Raw genomic sequence first — 20440 nt, 5'->3', positions numbered from 1 at the left:
ACCCAAGGTTTCCATCCGGAGGTTGCAGGTAGTTGAAGCAGGTAGAGTGACTGACAAAAACCTCCGGGAACCGCACGGAAACCTTGGGTGGGGAGCAAAGTCTCCAGAGGTTTCCGTTCAGGTTTCCTAAGTGGGACAGGGGCATAACACTCTTCAGGAATTAGGTGGGGATTTGTCCATGACCACAGTCTGCAGAAGACTTCATGAACAGAAATACAGAGCCGCAAAAATAGGATGGCCAGGTTACAGTTTGCCAAGAAGTACTTAAAAGAACAACCACAGTTCTAGACAAAAGGTCTTGTGGACAGATGAGGTGAAGATTAACTTATATCAGAGTGATGGCAAGAGCAAAGTATGGAGGAGAGAAGGAACTTCTCAAGATCCAAAGCATACCACCTCATCTGTGAAACACGGTGGTGGGGGTGTTATGGCCTGGGCATGTATGGCTGTTGAAGGATCACTTATCTTCATTGATTATACAACTGCTGATGGTAGTAGAATAATGAATTCTGAAGTGTATAGACACATCCTATCTGCTCAAGTTCAAACAAATGCCTCAAAACCCATTGGCTGGCAGTTCATTCTACAGCAAGACAATGATCTCAAACATAGTGCTAAAGCAACAAAGCAATTTTTCAAAGCTAAAAAATTGTAAATTCTTGAGTGGCCAAGTCAATCACCCTTTCTCAACCCAATTCAGCATGCCTTTTATATGCTGAAGGGTAAACTGAAGGGGACTGAAAGAGTAAACTGAAAGCCCCCGAAACAAGCATATGCTAAAGATGGCTGCAATACAGGCCTGGCAGAGCATCACAATAGAGACACCCAGCAACTGGTGATGTCCATGAGTCGCAGACTTCAAGCAGTCATTGCATGCAAAGGATATGCAACAAAATACTAAACATAACTTCTATCATTTACATGACATTGCTGTGTCCCAAGCATTATAGTGCCCTGAAATGGGGGAACACTGCTGTAACTTCTACATGGTGAAACCAAAATGTATAAAAATGGCCTTTATTAAAATCTGACAATGTGCACTTTCACCACATGTGATTTTTTCTATTACAAGTCTCAAATTGTGGAGTACAGAGGCAAATAAATAAATGATGGGTCTTTGTCCCAAACATTATGGAGGGCACTGTTAGGTGCTTTTGTCAACCTTCTTCTCTATCCACAACCGCAGCTTTCATGTCATTCACAAGGTTACTAATCATACATCCTCCTTTCACATCCAGGTCATCAATATGCATCCCACGCAATAACAGTTTCATCAGCAATTCCTGGACATATATTTTCAATTAAAAAAAAACATCCTTCCACCACTGCTCTCTGCCTCCTATTACAAAGTAAATGTGGATCCTATTAGCCAACTTGTTTTAACCTTCTGGACCAGCCTGCCAAGTAGGACCTTTCAAATACCTTACAAGTCTATGTTGCTAACAGATCCAGGATCCTAGAGCAGTGAAGCAGCAGTGAAGCAGCTGTGGTACCTGCTGTGTCCCCTTGTCACGCCCTACCTCCTGTCTCCACCTATCATCTTTTATGGTAGTGTCTGGTATCCATATTATCAGAAGGATAGCCAGGCAGTGGTTTAGTGTAAATAATCATGGCAAATGAACCAAAGCTGTGAGGTTATAGCCATGAACAAACATTGAACTGATGTGACTTCAGTTTATAGTCTAAATGAAATGATGATGTCTACAACAATCTTGCATTTCGTTAGAACATAGAACATAGAATAGACAATGTCTGTGCCGACCATGATGCTAAAACTTATCTACCGGCACGTAACCTATATCCCTCCTTTCCCTGCATATCCATATGCTTACCCAGAAGTCTTTTAAATATCACTAACGTATCTGCTTCAACCACCATCCCTGGCAGCCCGTTTCAGGCAATCACCACCCTCTGCAAAAAAAAGCTTGCCCCGCACATCTTCTTTAAACCTTGTCCTTCTCACCAGAAAGCTCTGCCCTCTTGTATTTGATTTTTCTATCCTGGAAAAAAGCTTCTAACTGTCTACCCTATCTATACCATATTTAGTACTCAAACACCTGGATTATTTGCTGTATTGTGTAAGAAACATAATCCTTTGACTCGGATATCAGTTCCCCCAAATTAACCAAATCTAATTGGTTGGTTGGTTTGAGAATGGAAATGTCAAACTATTGTTGCTGTGAGCTAAAGCAGTGGAAAGTTGGTTGGCCAGAATAGAGGGTGTTGTACAGTGGGCCTGATTTTCACCAGAGCAATTCTGTACCAAAAACTGCAAGTACTGGAAATCTGAAATAAATATAGAATAAATATAAAATAATCTTCCTGCATCTAGCCTGTCCAACCCCTTAAGAATGTTGTAATTTTGTAGTTATGTATATCACAAAGAGTAGAGGTCCCAGCACAGATCACTGCGGAACTTCACTGGTCATAGACCTGCCAAATTTATATGACCAAGTCATCGTGAATCCCATAAATCCATAAGGAATCTTACCAAAAGCCTTACATAGATCCATGTATACAACATCCACGCCTTCTTCAATCTTCTTTGTCACCTCGTCAAAAACTCCATCAAGTTAATGAGACATGACCTGCCGCGTACAAAACCATGCTTGCTATCATTAATTAGCCTATTCTCTTCTAAATGGGAGTAAATCCTATCTCAAAGAATTCTCTCTGCTAGATTCCCTACCTCTGACGTGAGGCTCATCAGCCTATAATGCCCTGGATTCTCTCTACTTCCTTTCTAAAACAAAGGGACAACATTAGCCACTCTTAAGTCCTTTGGAACCTTGCTTATGGCTGCAGAAGAAACAAAAATCCTCATCAAAACCCCACAATCGTCTCTCTTGTCTTTCCCAATAATCTAAGATGGATTCCATCAGGCTCTGGGTATTTATCCACCTTAATGTTCTTTAAGAGCTTTAGGACCACCTCCTTCTCAATCTCAACTGTCTAAGTATATTGGTATTGTACACACTGATCCCACAGCCCTCCGTCTTTCTCCTCGATGTATACAGGCACAAAGTACCGTACTCATTTAGATTTCAGAGAGAGGGTGAGATAAGCGAATAGAGGGATTTGAGAGCAAGGATGAGAATTTAAATACTGAGTCATTGTTTAACCATTGGCCAATTTAGATCAGATATTACATGGACCTGGTATGAGTTGGATTTAGAGCAAGTTAGAAAATAAGTAGCAGAATGTTGGATCACCTCAAGAGTAAATGGGATAGTAGATGGGTAGCTGTGTAAAGGAGCTTTAGATGCGGCTAAATCAGCTGAAAATTAATTCATAAGATATAAGGTATAAACATGAAAATAAAATGTTATTCTTGCCTTTTAGATAAACGAACAACTCTAAAAGCTGAAGGTCAGCCACCCCTTCCACCTCAACGACCTGGATCAGTGCCAATTGTACCGGCTGGAAACAAGCGCAGTATTGTAAGTGAATATTGAGTTATAGCGTGATACAGTATGGTGGGCAGAAACATTCAGTGACACCATTCATTTGCCTTTATCATTTTATTTCCTGCTTTTTGATAAATAGTTGTATTATTGAGTGAAATCAAAGAGTGGGACACAAAACCTGACATTAAAAACATATCTGATGATGCAATGTGGAAGCAAAGAGTTAAACATTCTCCTTATCCCAACTCTTTATTGAGCGAGAGGCACAAAATCCTGGAGTAACTCAGCAGGACAGGCAGTATCCCTGGAGAGAAGGAATGTGTGAAAGTTCAGGTTTCGACCCTTCAGACTAGTCAGGGGAAAGGGAAACGAGAGGTATGGATAGTGACGTGGAGAGACATCATAATCATACTTTATGCGCCAAGTATGTTTTGCAACATACGAGGAATTTGATTTGCCTTACAGTCATACCAGTAAAATGCAACAAGACACACAAAATACATTTTAACATAAACATCCACCACATTCCTCACTGTGATGGAAGGCAAAAAAAAAGTTCAATCTTTGTTCTCCCACGGACGGGGTCTCGAGCCTTCTGTTGACGGGACGATCTTGGCTCCCGTAGCCGGCGGTCGGGCCCTCCGCGTCGGGGCGATCAAACTCCTGCATTGGGGGGGATATCAGCTCCCCCTGCTGGGCGATCGACCCCGGGTCGGGGCTGGTCGAACGTTCTGCGACTTTGGAGCTTCCCGACATCGGTCTCTACATGAGATTGCGAGCTCCTCGATGGTGAAATCTGCAGGCCGCGGTTGGTGCGTCAATCCCAGGCAAGGGATCGGCTCCGATGGTAAGTCCACACCCCGCGGTGGGGCTCAAAGTCAGTCGCAAGCAAGGCCGCCAACTCCATGATGTTAGGCCGCAGAGCGACCGGAGATACGATCCGGAAAACAATCGCATCTCTGGCAAGGTAAGAGATTGAAAAAAGTTCCCCCCCCCCACATAAATCAAACCAGAGAACATTAACAGAAACTTTTAAAACACACTAAAAACAACAAAAAAGACGAAAAGACAAACAGATCATTGGCAAGGCTGCTATCACTGACGGCGCCACCCGGTGGACATAGAACAAATCAATGAAAGAAATGCGAAAAAGTTTCGATGATAAAATAAATAGGCCATTGTTAGTTGTTTGCTAGATGAGAACGGGAACGTGGTGCGACTTGGGTGGGGACGGGATGGAGAGAGAGGGAATGCAGGGGTTACTTACAGCTATTGTGGGGTTAAGATTCTCTTTAAATATGGGCCTGTCAGGTATCCGCCGTTGTTTAGACAATGTTCCTCTAAAAGGTAACAAAAGCATGCAAATTGATCCTCAGATTGAATTAAACATCTTTTAAAATTCCATGAATACATAAATTAGCAGGTATTCCTTAAAGTATGTAGACAGGCAAATGTGTGACATGAAAAAAAATGACAATGTTGCAACAGTTAGTATCACCTTTTGCTCTAAGCGATTGGTTTTGGCTTAAGCTCTGCCCAAGACTGCAAGAAATTGCAGAAATTTGTGGATGCAACTCAGTCCATCGCACAAACCAATCTTCCTCCCATCAACTCCATCCTCCCTCAGAAAATCAGCCAAGAAATTTTAGGATGATTTGCACCCTGGTAATTTTCTCTTCTTTGCGAACAAATCTTTGAGCGCGCGTAGCACCAGATTCAGGAGCGGCTTCATCCCTAGTCCTGCAGGATTCCCAAAATGTTGATCTGCAAGTTGGACAAGTAGTAAAGAAAGTAAACGCAATGCTAGCATTTATTTCGTCAGAGCTTATATTCAAAAACAGGATGTAATGCTGAGGCTCTATGAGATGCTGGTCAGGCTGCATTTGGAATATTGTGAGCAATTTTAGGCACCATATCTGAGGAAGGATGTGCTGGCTCTGGAGAGGGTCCAGAGGAGGTTTACAAGAATGATCCCAAGAATGAGTAGGTTAACATATGATGATCGTTTGTCGGCACTGGGCCTATATTCGCTGCAGTTTAGAAGAATGAGGGGGGGGCCCTATTGAAACGTACAGAATAGTGAAAGGCTTGGACAGAGTGGATGTGGAGCGGGTTTTCCACTAGTGGGAGAGTCGAGGTCATAGGCTCAGAATTAGAGGATCTTCTTTTAGGAAGGAGATGAGGAGGAATGTCTTTAGTCAGAGGGTGGTGAATCGGTGGAATTCTTTGCCACAGACGGCTGTGGAGGCAGAGTGAGATAATATATTTAAGGCCGAGATAGATTCTTGATTAGTACGGATGTCAGAAGTTATGGTGAGAAAGCAGGAGAATGGGGTTAGGAGGGAGAGATAGATCAGCCATGATTGAAGGCGTAGTAAACTTGCTGGGCCGAATGGCCTAAATCTACTATTGCATACAATTTTATGATGATTTTATACTCCTCTTATCTCTCATCTCTCAGCCTCCTGTGCTCCAAAGAATACAATGTATCCTGCCAAACCTCTCCTTATTGCTCAGACCCTCAGGTCCTGGCAACATCTTGTTAAATCTTCTCTACCTTCTATCCAGCTTATTGGCATCTTAGCAGTGTTGGAGGGAATGTTGTGCATTACCTGCACCCTGAATCTGGCTTTCACATGGGGACCAGTTGCCCTCTTAATTATGGCTCAGTTAGGACAGACACAAAGAACATCTCATTGAGCCGTGGTGAGTTTCTCAAACAAGTCAACTATTCAAAGCCTCAACACTACTCACTGCGAAACATCATGAGCGAACCCAGAGTGTTTCAAAGATTTACATGATCCATTGCATTTTTATATTCCCACGACTCACCTTTGAAACAATTCACCATTGATCATTGTTTAGCCTCCTCTTTCCTGTTATGAGAAAACAATTCTTCCCGTTACCTATCAAATAGGTCTAATAGACAATATTATTTCCTGTTTAATGTGGATTTTACATCTGATAAATCTATTTATCGCTTCTCCTAATATCCTTAACATCCCATCATAATATTAACATCTTTTCCAATCATGCTTTCTGAGTACATAAGTTCTTGAGTTAAACATGTTGCAAACTACTCATCTTTCTTATGATTTTCAGAATTTTCTGCTTCAAGCAGGGTATCCAAAAATGAAGATAATGCGACAGGTTCAGCCTCCAAAGTCTTGTACAAATGCAACATAATATTCCAACTTCTACAGTGCGTTCAGAAAGTATTCAGACCCCTTCACTTTTTCCACAATTTGTTACGTTACAGCCTTATTTAAAAATGGATTCAATTCATTTTTTTTATCATCAATCTACACACAATACCCCAGAATGAAGAAGCGAATCCAGGTGTTTAGACATTTTTGCAAAGTAATTAAAAAGAAATAACTGAAATATCACATTGACATAAGTATTCAGAACCTTTGCTATGACACTCAAAAATAAGCTGAGGTTCATCGTTTTTCCATTGATTATCCTTGAGATGTTTCTACAACTTGATTGGAGTCTGTCAGTAGTAAATTAAATAGATTGGACATGTTTTGGAAAGGCACACACCTGTCTATATCAAGTCCCACAGTTGACAGTGCATGTCAGAGCAAAAACCAAGCCTTGAAGACGAAGGAATTGTCCGTAAACATCCGAGACAGGATTGTGTCGAGGCACAGATCTGGGGAAGGGTATAAAACAATGTCTGCAGCATTGCCCCGAAGAGCACAGAGGCCTCCGTCATTCTTAAATGGAAGAACTTTGGAACCACCAGGGCTCTTCATAGAGCCGGCCGCACAGTCAAATTGAGCAATCGGGGGAGAAGGGCCTTGGTCAGGGAGGTTCCTCTGTGGCAATGGGAGAACCTTCCAGAAGGACAACTATATCTGCAGCACTCCACCAATCAGGCCTTAATGGTAGAGTGGCCAGTAAAAGGCACATGACAGCCCACTTGGAGTTTGCCAAAAGGCACCTAAAGGACTCTCAGACCATGAGAAACAAGATTCTCTGGTCTGATGAAACCAAGATTGAACTCTTTGGCCTGAATGCCAAGCATCACATCTGGAGGAAACCAGGCACCGCTCATCACCTGGCCAATACCATACCTACGGTGAAGCATGGTGGTGGCAGCATCATGCTGTGGGGATGTTTTTCAGTGGCAGGAACTGGGAGTCTAGTCAGGATCGAGGAAAAGATGAACGGAGCAAAATACAGAGAGCTCCTTGATGAAAACCTGCTCCAGAGTGTTCTGGACCTCAGACTGGGGCGGAGGTTCACCTTCCAACAGGACAACGACCCTAAGCACACAGCCAAGACAATGCAGGAGTGGCTTTGTGACAAGTCTGTGAATGTCCTTGAGTGACCCAGCCAGAGCCCAGACTTGAACCCGATCAAACATCTCTGGAGGGACCTGAAAATAGCTGTGCATCGACGCTCCCCATCCAACCTGACAGAGCTTGAGAGGATCTGCAGAGAGGAATGGGAGAAATTACCCAAATACAGGTGGGCCAAGCTTGTAGCGTCATACCCAAGAAGACTTGAGGCTGTAATCGCTGCCAAAGGTGCCTCAACAAAGTACTGAGTAAAGGGTCTGAATACTTGTGTAAACCATATAACCATATAACAATTACAGCACGGATTAGGTAGGAGCTTGGAAGGGTACACGTGGAACAATTGTTATTGAGTAAGACACATCTGTCATATGGGACAGACACAAAATGCTGGAGTAACTCAGCGGGTCAGCATTGTGTGTCTATCTTCGGTGTAAAGCAGCATCTGCAGTTTCTTCCTACACATATAACCATATAACAATTACAGCACGGAAACAGGCCATCTCGACCCTTCTAGTCCGTGCCGAACACGTATTCTCCCCTAGTCCCATACACCTGCGTTCAGACCATAACCCTCCATTCCTTTCCCGTTCATATAACTATCCAATTTATTTTTAAATGATAAAAACGAACCTGCCTCCACCACCTTCACTGGAAGCTCATTCCACACAGCCACCACTCTCTGAGTAAAGAAGTTCCCCCTCATGTTACCCCTAAACTTCTGTCCCTTAATTCTCAAGTCATGTCCCCTTGTTTGAATCTTCCCTACTCTCAGTGGGAAAAGCTTATCCATGTCAACTCTGCCTATCCCTCTCATCATTTTAAAGACCTCTATCAAGTCCCCCCTTAACCTTCTGCGCTCCAAAGAATAAAGCCCTAACTTGTTCAACCTTTCTCTGTAACTTAGTTGCTGAAACCCAGGCAACATTCTAGTAAATCTCCTCTGTACTCCCTCTATTTTGTTGACATCCTTGTGATATTTGTGATAAATGTGATATTTCAGTTATTTCTTTTGAATGACAGCAAAAATTTCCAAACACCTGTTTTTGCTTTTTTATTATGGGTATCGTGTGTAGATTGATGATAAAAAAAAAAGAATTTAATCCATTTTAGAATAAGGCTGTAACGTAACAAAATGTGGAAAAAGTGAAGGGGTCTGAATACTTTCTGAATGCACTGTAAACTCTATTCCCTGATTGTTGAACGCCAGTGCCAAATGCCTTCTTCACCACCCTATCTACCAGTGACTCCACTTTCAGGGAACTACGTTTTCTGAGACCACTCTGCTCTACAACGTTCCCGAGGACACTATTATTCACTATAAACGTCCTTCCCTGAATCGACTTCCCAAACTGCAACACATGGTGAGGCCGCCTTTGGAGTATTTTGTTCTGTTTTGATTACCCTGCTGTAGGAAGGATACTGTTAAGCTAGAAGGAGTGCAGAGAAGATTTACACGGGTGTTGTCAGGACTTGTGGGTCTGAGCTATAAGGAGAGGCTGGGGCGTCTGGGACTTTATTCCTTGAGGGGTGGCAAATGTTGTGCCTCTATTTAAGATAGGCTGCCAGGAAAAGCCTGGGAATTTTAGACCAGTGAGCCTAATATCTGTGTTAGGCAAGCTACTCAAAAGTATTCTGAGGGATATGATATACATGTACTTGGGTGGACAGTGTCTGATTAAGGACAGTCAGCATGGTTTTGTACATGGAAGATCGTGTCTCACGAATCTTGAGTTTTTTGAAGTAACCAAAAAGGTTGATGAGGGCAAAGCTATAGACATTGTCTGAATGAACTTCAGCAAGGCATTTGGTAAGGTTCCACATTTTAGACTGCTCTAATCGTATGGGATACAGGGAGGGCAAGCTGACCGGATAGAGAAAAGGACACGAAGTGCTGGAGCCAGGCAACATCTTTGGAGAACATGGATGAGGTGGAATTTGGGGCCGAGACCCTTCTTCAGACAGGATAGAAAATTGGCTTCATGGAAGAAAGCAGAGGTGATGGTGTAAGGTTTTTGTTCAGACTGGAGGCCTATGGCCAGTGGTATGCCTGGCGGTGATTGGTACATTGCTATTTGCGCCGACCAAGATGCCCCATATACACTATGAGGTCCCATCTGCCTGTGTTTGGCCAGATCCCTCTCCTTTCCTATCCATGTACCTGTCCATATGACTTTTAAATGTTGTTATAGTGCCTGTCTCAACTACATCCTCTGGTAGCTTGTTCCATATATCCATCATCCTCATGTTGATGGTGGATGTATGCCACTCAGGTTTTTATTAAATCTTTCACCTATGTCCTCTGGTTCTTGATTCCCCTACCCTGGGTAAAAAAACTAGCCTGTCTATCCCCTCATGATGTGTACACCTCTAAAAGATCACCCCTCATCCTCTCACGCTCCAAGGAATAAATGCATAGCCTGCACAACCCCTCCCTAGAGCTCAGGCCCTGATGTCCTGGCAACATCCCCATAAATCTTATCTATACTCCTTCTAGCTTATCCTGTACAAGAGACCAAAACTGAACACAACAGAAGACTGTGACTTCACCAATGTCTTGTACAATTGTAACATAACATCCCAACATTTATCTTCAATACCCTGACTGATGAAGGTCAATGTGCTGAAAGCCTTCTTGACCACCCTATCTACCTGTGACACCACTTTTAAGGAACACTCCTAGATCCCTCAGCTCTACAACACTGGTCAGGGCCCTGCTATTCACTGTAAAGGTCCAGCCCAGTTTGGCTTCCCGATATACTTATCTTACACTTATCTGCATTAAACTCCCTTCCTCAGCCCAGCATTTACTCTAGCACTTTGTGTCCTTTTCTCGATCCAGTCAGCTAGCTCTCACTGGATCCCATGCAACCTAATCATAATCATACTTTATTAGCCAAGAATGTTTTGCAACATATGAGAAATTTGATTTGCCGTACAGTCATACCAATAAAAAGCAACAAAACGCACAAAATACATTTGACGTAAACATGCTCCACATCCCTCACTGTGATGAAAGGTGAAAAAAAGGTTAAATCTCTTCCCTTCTTTGTCCTCCCCCACCCTCCATATAAAACAAACCAGAGAACATTAACACAAACTTTTAAAAACACAATAAAAATAACAAAAAATACGAAAAGACAGACAGACTGTTGGTGAGGCTGCCGTCGCTGACAGCGACACCCGGTCATTCAAAGGGGTCTATCTGAACTTGCTGAACTTCATATAGATAACATCCTCAATCTTTTTTGTTCAGTTTAGAAATAAAATGTGGAAACAGGCCCTTCGATCTACTGCGTCTGCGCCGACCAGAGGTCACCCATACAGTAGTTCTATCCTAAATAAGGACAAAACGGAGATAATTGTTTTTGGTGCTAAAAAAGAAAGGCTTAAAGTAACCCAACACCTTCACTCTCTGTCCCTGAAAACTTCAAACAAAGCCAGAAATCTCAGGGTTATTATGGATTCAGATTTACATTTCGACAGTCACATCAAATCAGTAACAAAATCAGCCTACTATCACCTCAAAAGCGTAGCAAGATTAAGAGGACTCATGTCAGCTCAAGACTTAGAAAAACTTGTACATGCCTTTATTACTAGTAGGCTAGATTATTGTAACGGTCTCCTTGCAGGTTTTCCGAAAAAAAACTGTCAGGCAGCTACAGCTTGTTCAGAACGCTGTTGCTAGAGTTCTAACAAAGACCAAAACATTTGAACACATTACACCAATTCTTAAATCCTTACATTGGCTCCCTGTATGTCAGAGAATTGATTTCAAAATCCTGCTGCTCACCTATACATCACTATATGGTTTAGGGCCAAAGTATATCACTGACATGCTTCCACTATATAAGCCTTCTAGATCTAAGATCTTCTGAGACCAATCTGTTAGTGATTCCCAGAGTAAATACAAAACATGGGAAAGCAGGATTTAGTTACTATGCAACAAATAGCTGGAATAAACTTCCTGAAGATTTAAGACTTGCCTCAACTTTGACCACTTTTAAAATAAGACTGAAAACTTTTATGTTTACTTTAGCTTTCAGCTAAATCTTAACTACATTGCACTTTTAACTTTTGCACTTTTTATAATGCATTTTTAACTTTGCTTTTATTTTATTTTAATTCTTCTATTTTATTTCATTTTATTATTTCATTTTATTTTATTGTATGACATGTTTTTATGTGAAGCACTTTGAGTCTGCCTCGTGTATGAAATGTGCTATATAAATAAAGTTGCCTTGCCTTGCCTTGCCTTGCCTTGCCTTGCCTATAGAGTAGGGACAATTTACTAAAGCCAGTTAACCTGCAATCCTGCACATTCTTGGTATGTGGGATGAAAGCAGAGTACCTGAAGGTAACCCACGCAGTCACAGGGAGAACATACAAACTATGTACAGACAGCACCCATAGTCAGGTTCAAACCCTGATCTCTGCTGTTGTAAGGTAACAACTCTACCACTACACCATTGTGCCACCCTTCTTCAAAAAATTTGGATTCGTGAGACATGATCTCACCACGTACAAAAGCAGGCTGACTATCCCTAATCATCAGCTGACTATCCAAATGCATATATATCTTTTCTCTCAGAATACTCTTCAGTAAAACTTTGTCAATGCAGATGTTAGGCTCCCTGATCTATAGTTCCCAGGATTTTCCTGGCAGCCCATCTTCTAGAGAGGCTAAACATTAGCCACCCTCCAGTTTCTTGGTACTAAACCATATCTAATGATGATTCATATATCTCAGCCAGAGTGCCTGCTATTTCTTCACTATCTTCCCACAGTGTCCTCAGATATATCTGATCAGGCCCAGGAGATTTATCTACCTTCATTTGGGTTTGGATGTTAAGCACCTCCTCAACAGTAATACCGACTGTCCTCAAGACACTTGCATAACTGTCCCAAATTCTCCAGTCGACATGTCTTTCCTCAAAGTAAAATCAGAGGAGATATATTTATTAAGGACCTTTCCCAGCTCCAGTAGCTCTACACAGATATGACTGGTTTGATTTCTGAGGGGCTCTATTCTATATCTCGTTACCCTTAATCTACATCAAAACCCTTTGGATTTCCCCTAATATTAGCTGCCAGAGCTACCTCCTGCCCTTTTTTGCCCTCCTGAGTTCCTTACTGAGTTCACAAAACTCCTGGGGATACAATTAATTGCAGCTGCCTACTCCTGTCACATGCCTCCATTTTCCTGACCAGAGCCTCCATTTCTCTCGTCGACCAAGCTTCCTTACGCCCACCTACCTTGTCCTTCACTCTAACATGCTTTGCATGCCCTGAACTTTTGTCATTACATTTTTAAAAGAATCCCACTTTCTGGACATTCCTTTGCCTACAAACAACCAACTCTAATCTACTTCAGCAAGTTCCTGTCTAATACCATCAAAGTTTGCCATGTCCCAATTCAGAATTTTAACTTGAGTGCCCACCCTGTCTTTATCAATAACTATGTTAAAGTTAATAGAACAGTTATCACTGGTCTCAAAAGGCTCACACAAGGATAGTTTAGTCATGTGCCTTTCCCAATATCTGAAGAGTAGGTCAACCTTTGCCCTCTCCCATGTAGAGCCCTCCACATATTGCCTGAAGAAACTTCCCTGAACACATTTTGAAAATTCAGTAGGTTTCTAATGGTCAGTCCAGGTGAATTTGGGGGCAGAATGGAAGTTAGTGATCCCACCACAAGTCATATCTTCCTGTCTCCACCCCCTTTCCGCCTTCCACTGGATTCCGATTCAAAACGTCACCTATTCCTTTTCTCCAGAAATTCCACCTGACCTGCTGAGGTACTCCAGTACTTTGAAGACAGAACTCTCTTCAATGTAAAGCAAGATCTGCAGTTCCTTCCTACACTTGTGCACAACGACTTACCCTCCCCTATGAGAATGTTATGCAACCGTTTAGAGACATCCTGGACCCTGGCACCAGTGAATGATAGGGCTCTGGGGATTGTTGTAGAGCAGAAGGATCTAGGAATGCAGGTGCATGGTTCCTTGAAGGTGGAGTCGCAGGTAGATAGAGTGATCAAAAAGGCTTTTGACACATTGGCCTTCATTAGTATTGTGTAGAAATTGAGCAGTCATATTTCAGTTGTATAAGATGTTGGTGAGGCCACATTTAGAGTGTTGTGTTCAGTTCTAGGCACCATGTTATAGAAAAGATCTTGTCAAGCTCTTGCCAAGAGTAGGTGAATCGAGGACTAGAGGACATAGGTTTAAGGTGAAGTGGAAAAGATTTAATAAGAATCTGAAGGGTAACTTTTTCACACAAAAGGTAGTGGGTGTATGGAAGAAGCTGCCAGAGGAGATAATGGAGGCAGGGACTATCCAACATTTAAGAAACAGTTCGACAGGTGCATGGATAGGACAGGTTTGGAGGGATATGGACCAAACAAGGGCAGGTGGGACTAGTGTAGCTGGAACGCTGGTCAGTGTGGGCAAGTTGGGCCGAAGGGCCTGTTTCCACACTATCTCTCTATGACTATGACCAGGGAGGCAACACGCTATCATGGAGTCTTGATTGCTCCCACAGAATATCCTATCTACCTCCTAATGGGCTTGTCCCACTTAAGCGACTTTTTAAGCAACTGCAGGAGACTATGCAGTAGCCACATGGTCGCCACATGTTCGTGGCTGGTTGCCGGGGAGTCGCCTTCATGGTCGTGAGGAGTTCCCGCATTCTGGGAACTAGTCACGGCCTCATTATGGTCGCCGCAAATTTTTCAACATGTAGCGAGAGTAGCGAGAATTCTCGTGCTGTAGGTGGGTCGCCTGGAGGTCCTAGCGGGTTGCCAGGAGGTCGAAGGTTCTCGTAGGTTGTAGCCGGTGCTGACCGGTGAATTTCATTGACTCATTGGGAAAAACAAACATAAGCAGTAGTTTTCAGAACCAAGGATAACTGACCGGTAATGTTAATGTCCGCCGAACTTCACAGCCGTGTATCTCTGGCTTCTTAAAAGTTGTCTCCACTCTTCCTTCCCCCTCTCTCCCCCTTCTTTCCCCCCTCCCCCCCTCTTTTAAAGGACTTACCGCACACTGTGCTTTTTAGCTTCTTAATTACAGCGTCAACCTTCCTGTTCATCACGGTGTGTGTCTATCACATTGACTTTGCATCGTGTGAATTTCACTCAGACAGCGCTCCCCCCGCTTGCTCTGTCCCCCGCCTGCATAACGGGCTGGTGAAGGAAGCGAGGTGTGTGTGTTCCACTCTGACATTCGCCGTTCCAGTTGCCGGTTTTTCAGGCGACTGCTGTCAACTTGACATTCACCGCCAGTCGCCTGAAAAATCGCCTAAGTGGGACAGGCCCATATCTAAGGAGAACACTGCCACTATGGCTCTGCCTGACATTACTCTTCTCCACTGTGCCTCACTGCCATGCCTGCTTCTTCTGCTCACCCCAGTCAAGTCAAAAATGCATACCTGTTTAGAAGGGAATGGTCAGAGGGGTCACCTCCATTTTGGTCTACTCCCTTTCCTTGTGGTCACCCACCTACTCATTTCCTGTACCTTAGTTGTGACCACCTCACTATAACACTTCTCCATGAAGTTCTCATTCTCATCACTGATGCGGAGGTCATCCAGTTGCTGCTCCAGTTCCCTAACAAGACCTTTTCACAGCACTTATGAATCTTGAGCTAATTTACCCTCGACACAGCCTCTCTCCCAATATGGCTGCTTCCATTAGGTCACTCAGCTAATTTATTAGTTGCTCAATTAGCCAATTTTGATCACCCAACCAATTCAATGGGTAGCTTTTCAATATCTCTCATTCCAGCTCTGACACTGAAATTAACTCACTACCCCGATCCACGGGCTAGCTTTTTAATTCTCCCACTCCTGTTCCAACACCAAAATTAACTGGCTCCAACAACCCAAGGTCTAGATTTTCAATTCTCTTGCTCCTGCTTTCGACACTGGAATCAACAATGGTGACGGAAAAAGAGCAGTGAAGGCTTGTCAATCTTTCACCCACCATCACCTCACTTTTAGAAAATGTACAAGGAAAATGAGAGCTTCTGGATTCTTCGTCCTTCCCGCTACTTCACATGAGAGGGTAGTATAATGCAAGAGACTTTTCTCAAATTTTGCACCAATCAGCAAGAAAATGAGAGGTTATACTGAAACGCCAATCACCCAGAAGTTGAAATGCTTATTTTTATTATTTCTTGCAATGTGACCATCTCTGATCATTTATTTTAAACCCTTGGTTATCTGGAAAGGGATATATAAATTACCTGCACAGAAAAGTACCCTCTCTTCAACAAGCAGCACCCTGCACCCATGATTCTGAGGTTCACCTGTTAAAGTATAATGCATCGAGGCACGAGATTCATGCTTGCTGGAATCCCTTGAATAACCCCCAGCGTCTCCGGTTTGAAGTGGGTCCACATTGTGCATTAGAGGAACTCTAATTAAAAAGGTCGATTGCGTAAAGCAGGTATACATTTTTAAACAATCCAGCCAATAGGCCCTTTTCAAATTGAGCTCTGCCATATTTCCAGTACCTGTGCAAATTAGAATTAGAATTAGATCCTTTATTTGTCATTCAGACCTTACGGTCAGAACAAAATGTCGTTACCTGCATCCATACATACAATAATAAACAACAGAACAGACAGTAAACACAAATTAACATCCACCACAGTGAGTCCACCAAACACCTCCTCACTGTGATGGAGGCAAAAATCTTAGGGCTGCTGTCTCTTCCCTTCTCTTCTCCCTCTGCGCTGAGGCGATACCCCACCGGGCGATGGTAAGTCAGTCCCGCGGCTCACCGAGCTCCGCGAACGGGCCGGTTCAAACACCGCGGCCCGGGGGTGGTCGAAGCTGCCGCCCTCCAGTCCAGCGGACGCAGCTGTTGATGATGTCGTCCATTGGCCCGCGGCCGAACCCCGGACTCAGGCCGCCGCCGCCAGAACGCAGTCTCAGCCACCGGAGCACCGTTCCAGCCCCGAGCCGGGTCGCCCTCACGTGAGCGCCGTTCCACCCTCGAGCCAGGCCGCCCTCACGGGAGCGTCTCAGCCCCACGCCAGGCCGCCCTCACGGGAGCGCCGTTACCCTCGAGCCAGGCCGCCCTCACAAGAGCGTCTCAGCCCCTCACGGGAGCGCCGTTACCCTCGAGCTGGGCCGCCCTCACGGGAGCGCCGTTACCCTCGAGCTGGGCCGCCCTCACGGGAGCGCCGTTACCCTCGAGCCAGGCCGCCCTCACGGGAGTGTCTCAGCCCCTCACGGGAGCGGCGTTCCAGCCCCGAGCCGGGCCGCCCTCACGGGAGCGAGCCCAGGGCGAGTCCTGACAGGCTCTGCCTCCGGAGCCTCGATGTCGCCAGCTCCGCCATTAGGCCTCAGCGCAGACGGAGGCAGAGAAGGGGATACGACAAGAAAGTCGCATTCCCCCGAAGAGAGAGACAGAAAGCCCTGTTTCAACCCCCCATCCCCCCCCCCACACATAACACAAACCTAAAAACCAAAAACTTAACTAAACAAGACGAAAAAAACAACACAAAAAAGTAAAAACAAACGGACTGCAGGCGAGCCGCAGCCGTTCACCAGCGCCGCCACTTCCAGAAGTGAGGCAACAAATGAGGCAATAAAACTTACAACTTCACTTATTGGTCCAATAACAGGCAAAGTTGTGGAAATTAACCCCTCTTAATGCATAAATAATATTTCTTGCACTAATATTGTTTAGTTATTAAGTTTAAAAACAAACACACGTTACAACAAGGATTTCAATAGATGTAACAGCAGTATTTTTAATATGCTTTCTCTTTTCCAGCCAAACATGTTCTCCAATCTATCAGTCAATGAAGATCCAGTACAGAACAAGGATCGAAACTTTACAACCACGGCTTACATAGGTACTTTCATATTTATAGGGTTTTCTAAAATCCATGTATTCTGAACATTTAGTTTCTTTCATAATCATAATCATACTTTATTAGCCAAGTATGTTTTGCAACATACGAGGAATTTGATTTGCCATACAGTCATACCAATAAAAAGCAACAGAACGCACAAAATACATTTTAACATAAACATCCACCACAGTGACTCCTCCACATCCCTCATTGTGATGGAAGGCGATAAAAAGTTAAATCTCTCCCTTTATTTGTCCTCCATTGGTCGGGGCCTCTAACCTTCATTGACGGAACGATCTTACTCCCGTAGCCAGCCGCGGGCCTCCTTGTCGGAACGATCAAGCTCCTGCATCAGGGGATATCTCATCTCCCCCGCGCCGGGCGATCTACCCCGGATCGGGGCTAGTCAAACATCGTGCGGCTTTTGGAGCTTCCCAACGTCGGTTTCTTACCCGAGACTTCGAGCTCCTTGATGTTAAAGTCCGCAGGCTGTGGTTGAGCATCGATCCTATGCAATGAATCGGCTCCGATGTAAGTCCACGCCCCGTGGTGGGGCTCAAAGTCAGTCCTGAGTAAGGCTTCCAACTCCACGATGTTACGATCCAGAAAACAATCACATCTCCCGCAAAGTAAGAGATTGAAAAAAGGTTTCCCCCGCCCATCCCCCACATAAAACAAACCAGAGAACATTAATGCATACTTTTTGAAACACACTAAAAATAACAAAAAAAGACGAAAAGGACAAACTCTTGGCAAGGCTGCCATCGAAGCGCCAGCGGGTGGCGTTTTTAATTTAACATCACAATTATTATGAAGCTTTAACACCTTTTTTGAGTCATCGTGATAATCCTGAATTGTAAAGCCATGGTATATCAATGGTGGATGCAAAAAGTTGGAGTAACTCAATGGGTGATGTTTCGGGTCGAGACTCTTCTTGATTGTTTTTGCCATGTAATTCACTACATTATCGACGACAGCAGGGAAAGTATTTGCTGAATAATTTTGCAGAAGTTAGATCGGCCTTCCTGAGTGTGAACCCACGGAAAGCAACTGATGGAATCTCTGGCTGCATCCTTAGGAAAAGCGGGGATCAATTAGTAGGAGTGTTCACGGACATCTTTAATCTCTCCCTACTCCGTTCTGAGGTACCCGCCTACTTCAAGCAGACCACTCTCATCCCGGTGCCAAAGAAAAACAAGAACTTATGCCTTAATGACCACTTTCCAGTGGCCTTGATATCTAACATTGTGAAGTTATGTTAAGCACAAATAGGATCTCCAGTAAAAATATTGACCCAGAACTGCCATACACAAATGTTTCCAGTGTAGAAAAGGCCAACACTAAAGGCCATAGCTAAATAAGGTGGGAAAGGGAAAGTTTAATGGTTTGTGCAAGGTAAGGTTTTTACACAGCGTGTGGTGGGGCCTGGAAAGCATTGCCAGGTGCGGTGGTGGAGGCAGATCCGTGGTGTTTAAGAGGCTTTTAGTTAGGCACATGGAGTGCAGGGAATTGAGGAAAATGGATCATGTGCAGGCAGATGAAATCAGTTCAGCAAGGCATCATTTTCGGCATAAACATTGATGCCAAAGGGCCCATTCCTGTGCTAAAGAGTTCTATGTTCTGTGTTCTATTTCAAGTCATATGCCCATTGAGTCAGTGTTGCTTTTAAAACTCAATTTATTCTTGTTTTACTTGAGTGAGAAGTTAATTATGGGCTGAGGAATTCAGTTTCTTAATGTTTTTTTTCATATTATACAATTGAAAGGGTTTTATTTCCTCATTAAGCATAGGAAAGAACTCAAGCTGGCAATTAGTAAGCCAGCTGTTTAGTTTAGTTTAGAGATGCAGCGTGGAAACAGGCCCTTTGACTCGCCGAGTCCGCCCCGACCAACGATCCACACAAATTACCACTATCCTACACACACTAGGGGCAATTTTACATTCATACCAAGCCACTTAACTTACAAGCCTGTATGTCTTTGTAGTATGCGAGGAAACCGAAGATCTTGGAGAAAGCTCACGCGGTCACAGGGAGAACATACAAACTCTTACAGTCAATAGCCATGGACCTGTTGTGGCAGTAGGCAAACTGCAGTGAATCAAGGCTGCTTCGTATGCTACATTTAATGTTTGCCATAACCAGCTTCTTGAAACATTTCATGCTGTTAGATGTCAAGGCCACTGGACGGTAGTCATTGAGATATGAGATTTTGCTTTTCTTTGCTATCGGGATGATAGTGGTCTTCTTGAATTGGGTAGGTATCAGAGATTAAAGATGTTCGTGAACACTCCCGCTAGTTGTGTCATGCAGTTCCTAACGACGTGGCCAGGAACACTATCTGGGCTAGTTGCTTTCCTGGGGTTCACCCTCAGGAAAGCTGATCTAACTTCTGCAACAGTGATCCTGGGAAAAGGCGCATTTGAGACTGACGGGACGGATGTCATTTCCCTGTTGGCCTTCTGTTCAAAGCGAGCATAGTTCATCATGTAGGGCTGCACTATCACCAGTGATGTTGCCTGACTTCGCTTTGTACAAGTTATAGTATTCAGGCCTTGCCACAATCGACGGATGCCCAAATAATTATACTGGGACACAAGTTTGACCTGATGGCTTTGTGAAGATTGTAGAGAGATTTCTTGTACCGTTCAGGATTGTTTGACGTATGCAGTGATCTTCACCTGGGAATAGACCTCACGGTCCATCCATGGTTTCTGGTTGGATTGTCTTCTTCGGCATGCATTCCTCTATGCACTTACTGATGATGCCAATCACGGCAGTGGCATACTTATTCAGGTTGGCCACAGATTCCCTGAATATGGACAAGAGCAGGGACACTTTATTGAAACACTACTAAAC

At 43.9% G+C, this 20440-nt stretch overlaps 1 protein-coding gene across 2 annotated transcripts in view; it reads left to right on the top strand.

Moving 5' to 3' along the window:
- Positions 1 to 20440, top strand: part of lcp2 (lymphocyte cytosolic protein 2) — a 168338-nt gene that overhangs the window by 80151 nt on the left and 67747 nt on the right. For both annotated transcript variants that reach the window (XM_033030013.1, XM_033030012.1), the window contains exons 8-9: positions 3343 to 3440; positions 17502 to 17583. In XM_033030013.1, the coding sequence (XP_032885904.1) occupies positions 3343 to 3440; positions 17502 to 17583 (180 nt within the window). The remainder of the gene's footprint in view (positions 1 to 3342; positions 3441 to 17501; positions 17584 to 20440) is intronic.

The sequence above is a fragment of the Amblyraja radiata genome, chromosome 11 (genome assembly GCF_010909765.2).
Source record: "Amblyraja radiata isolate CabotCenter1 chromosome 11, sAmbRad1.1.pri, whole genome shotgun sequence".
NCBI lineage: Eukaryota > Metazoa > Chordata > Chondrichthyes > Rajiformes > Rajidae > Amblyraja > Amblyraja radiata.
Note: the sequence above shows the minus strand (reverse complement) of the source record. Positions and strands in the feature narration are given on the sequence as shown.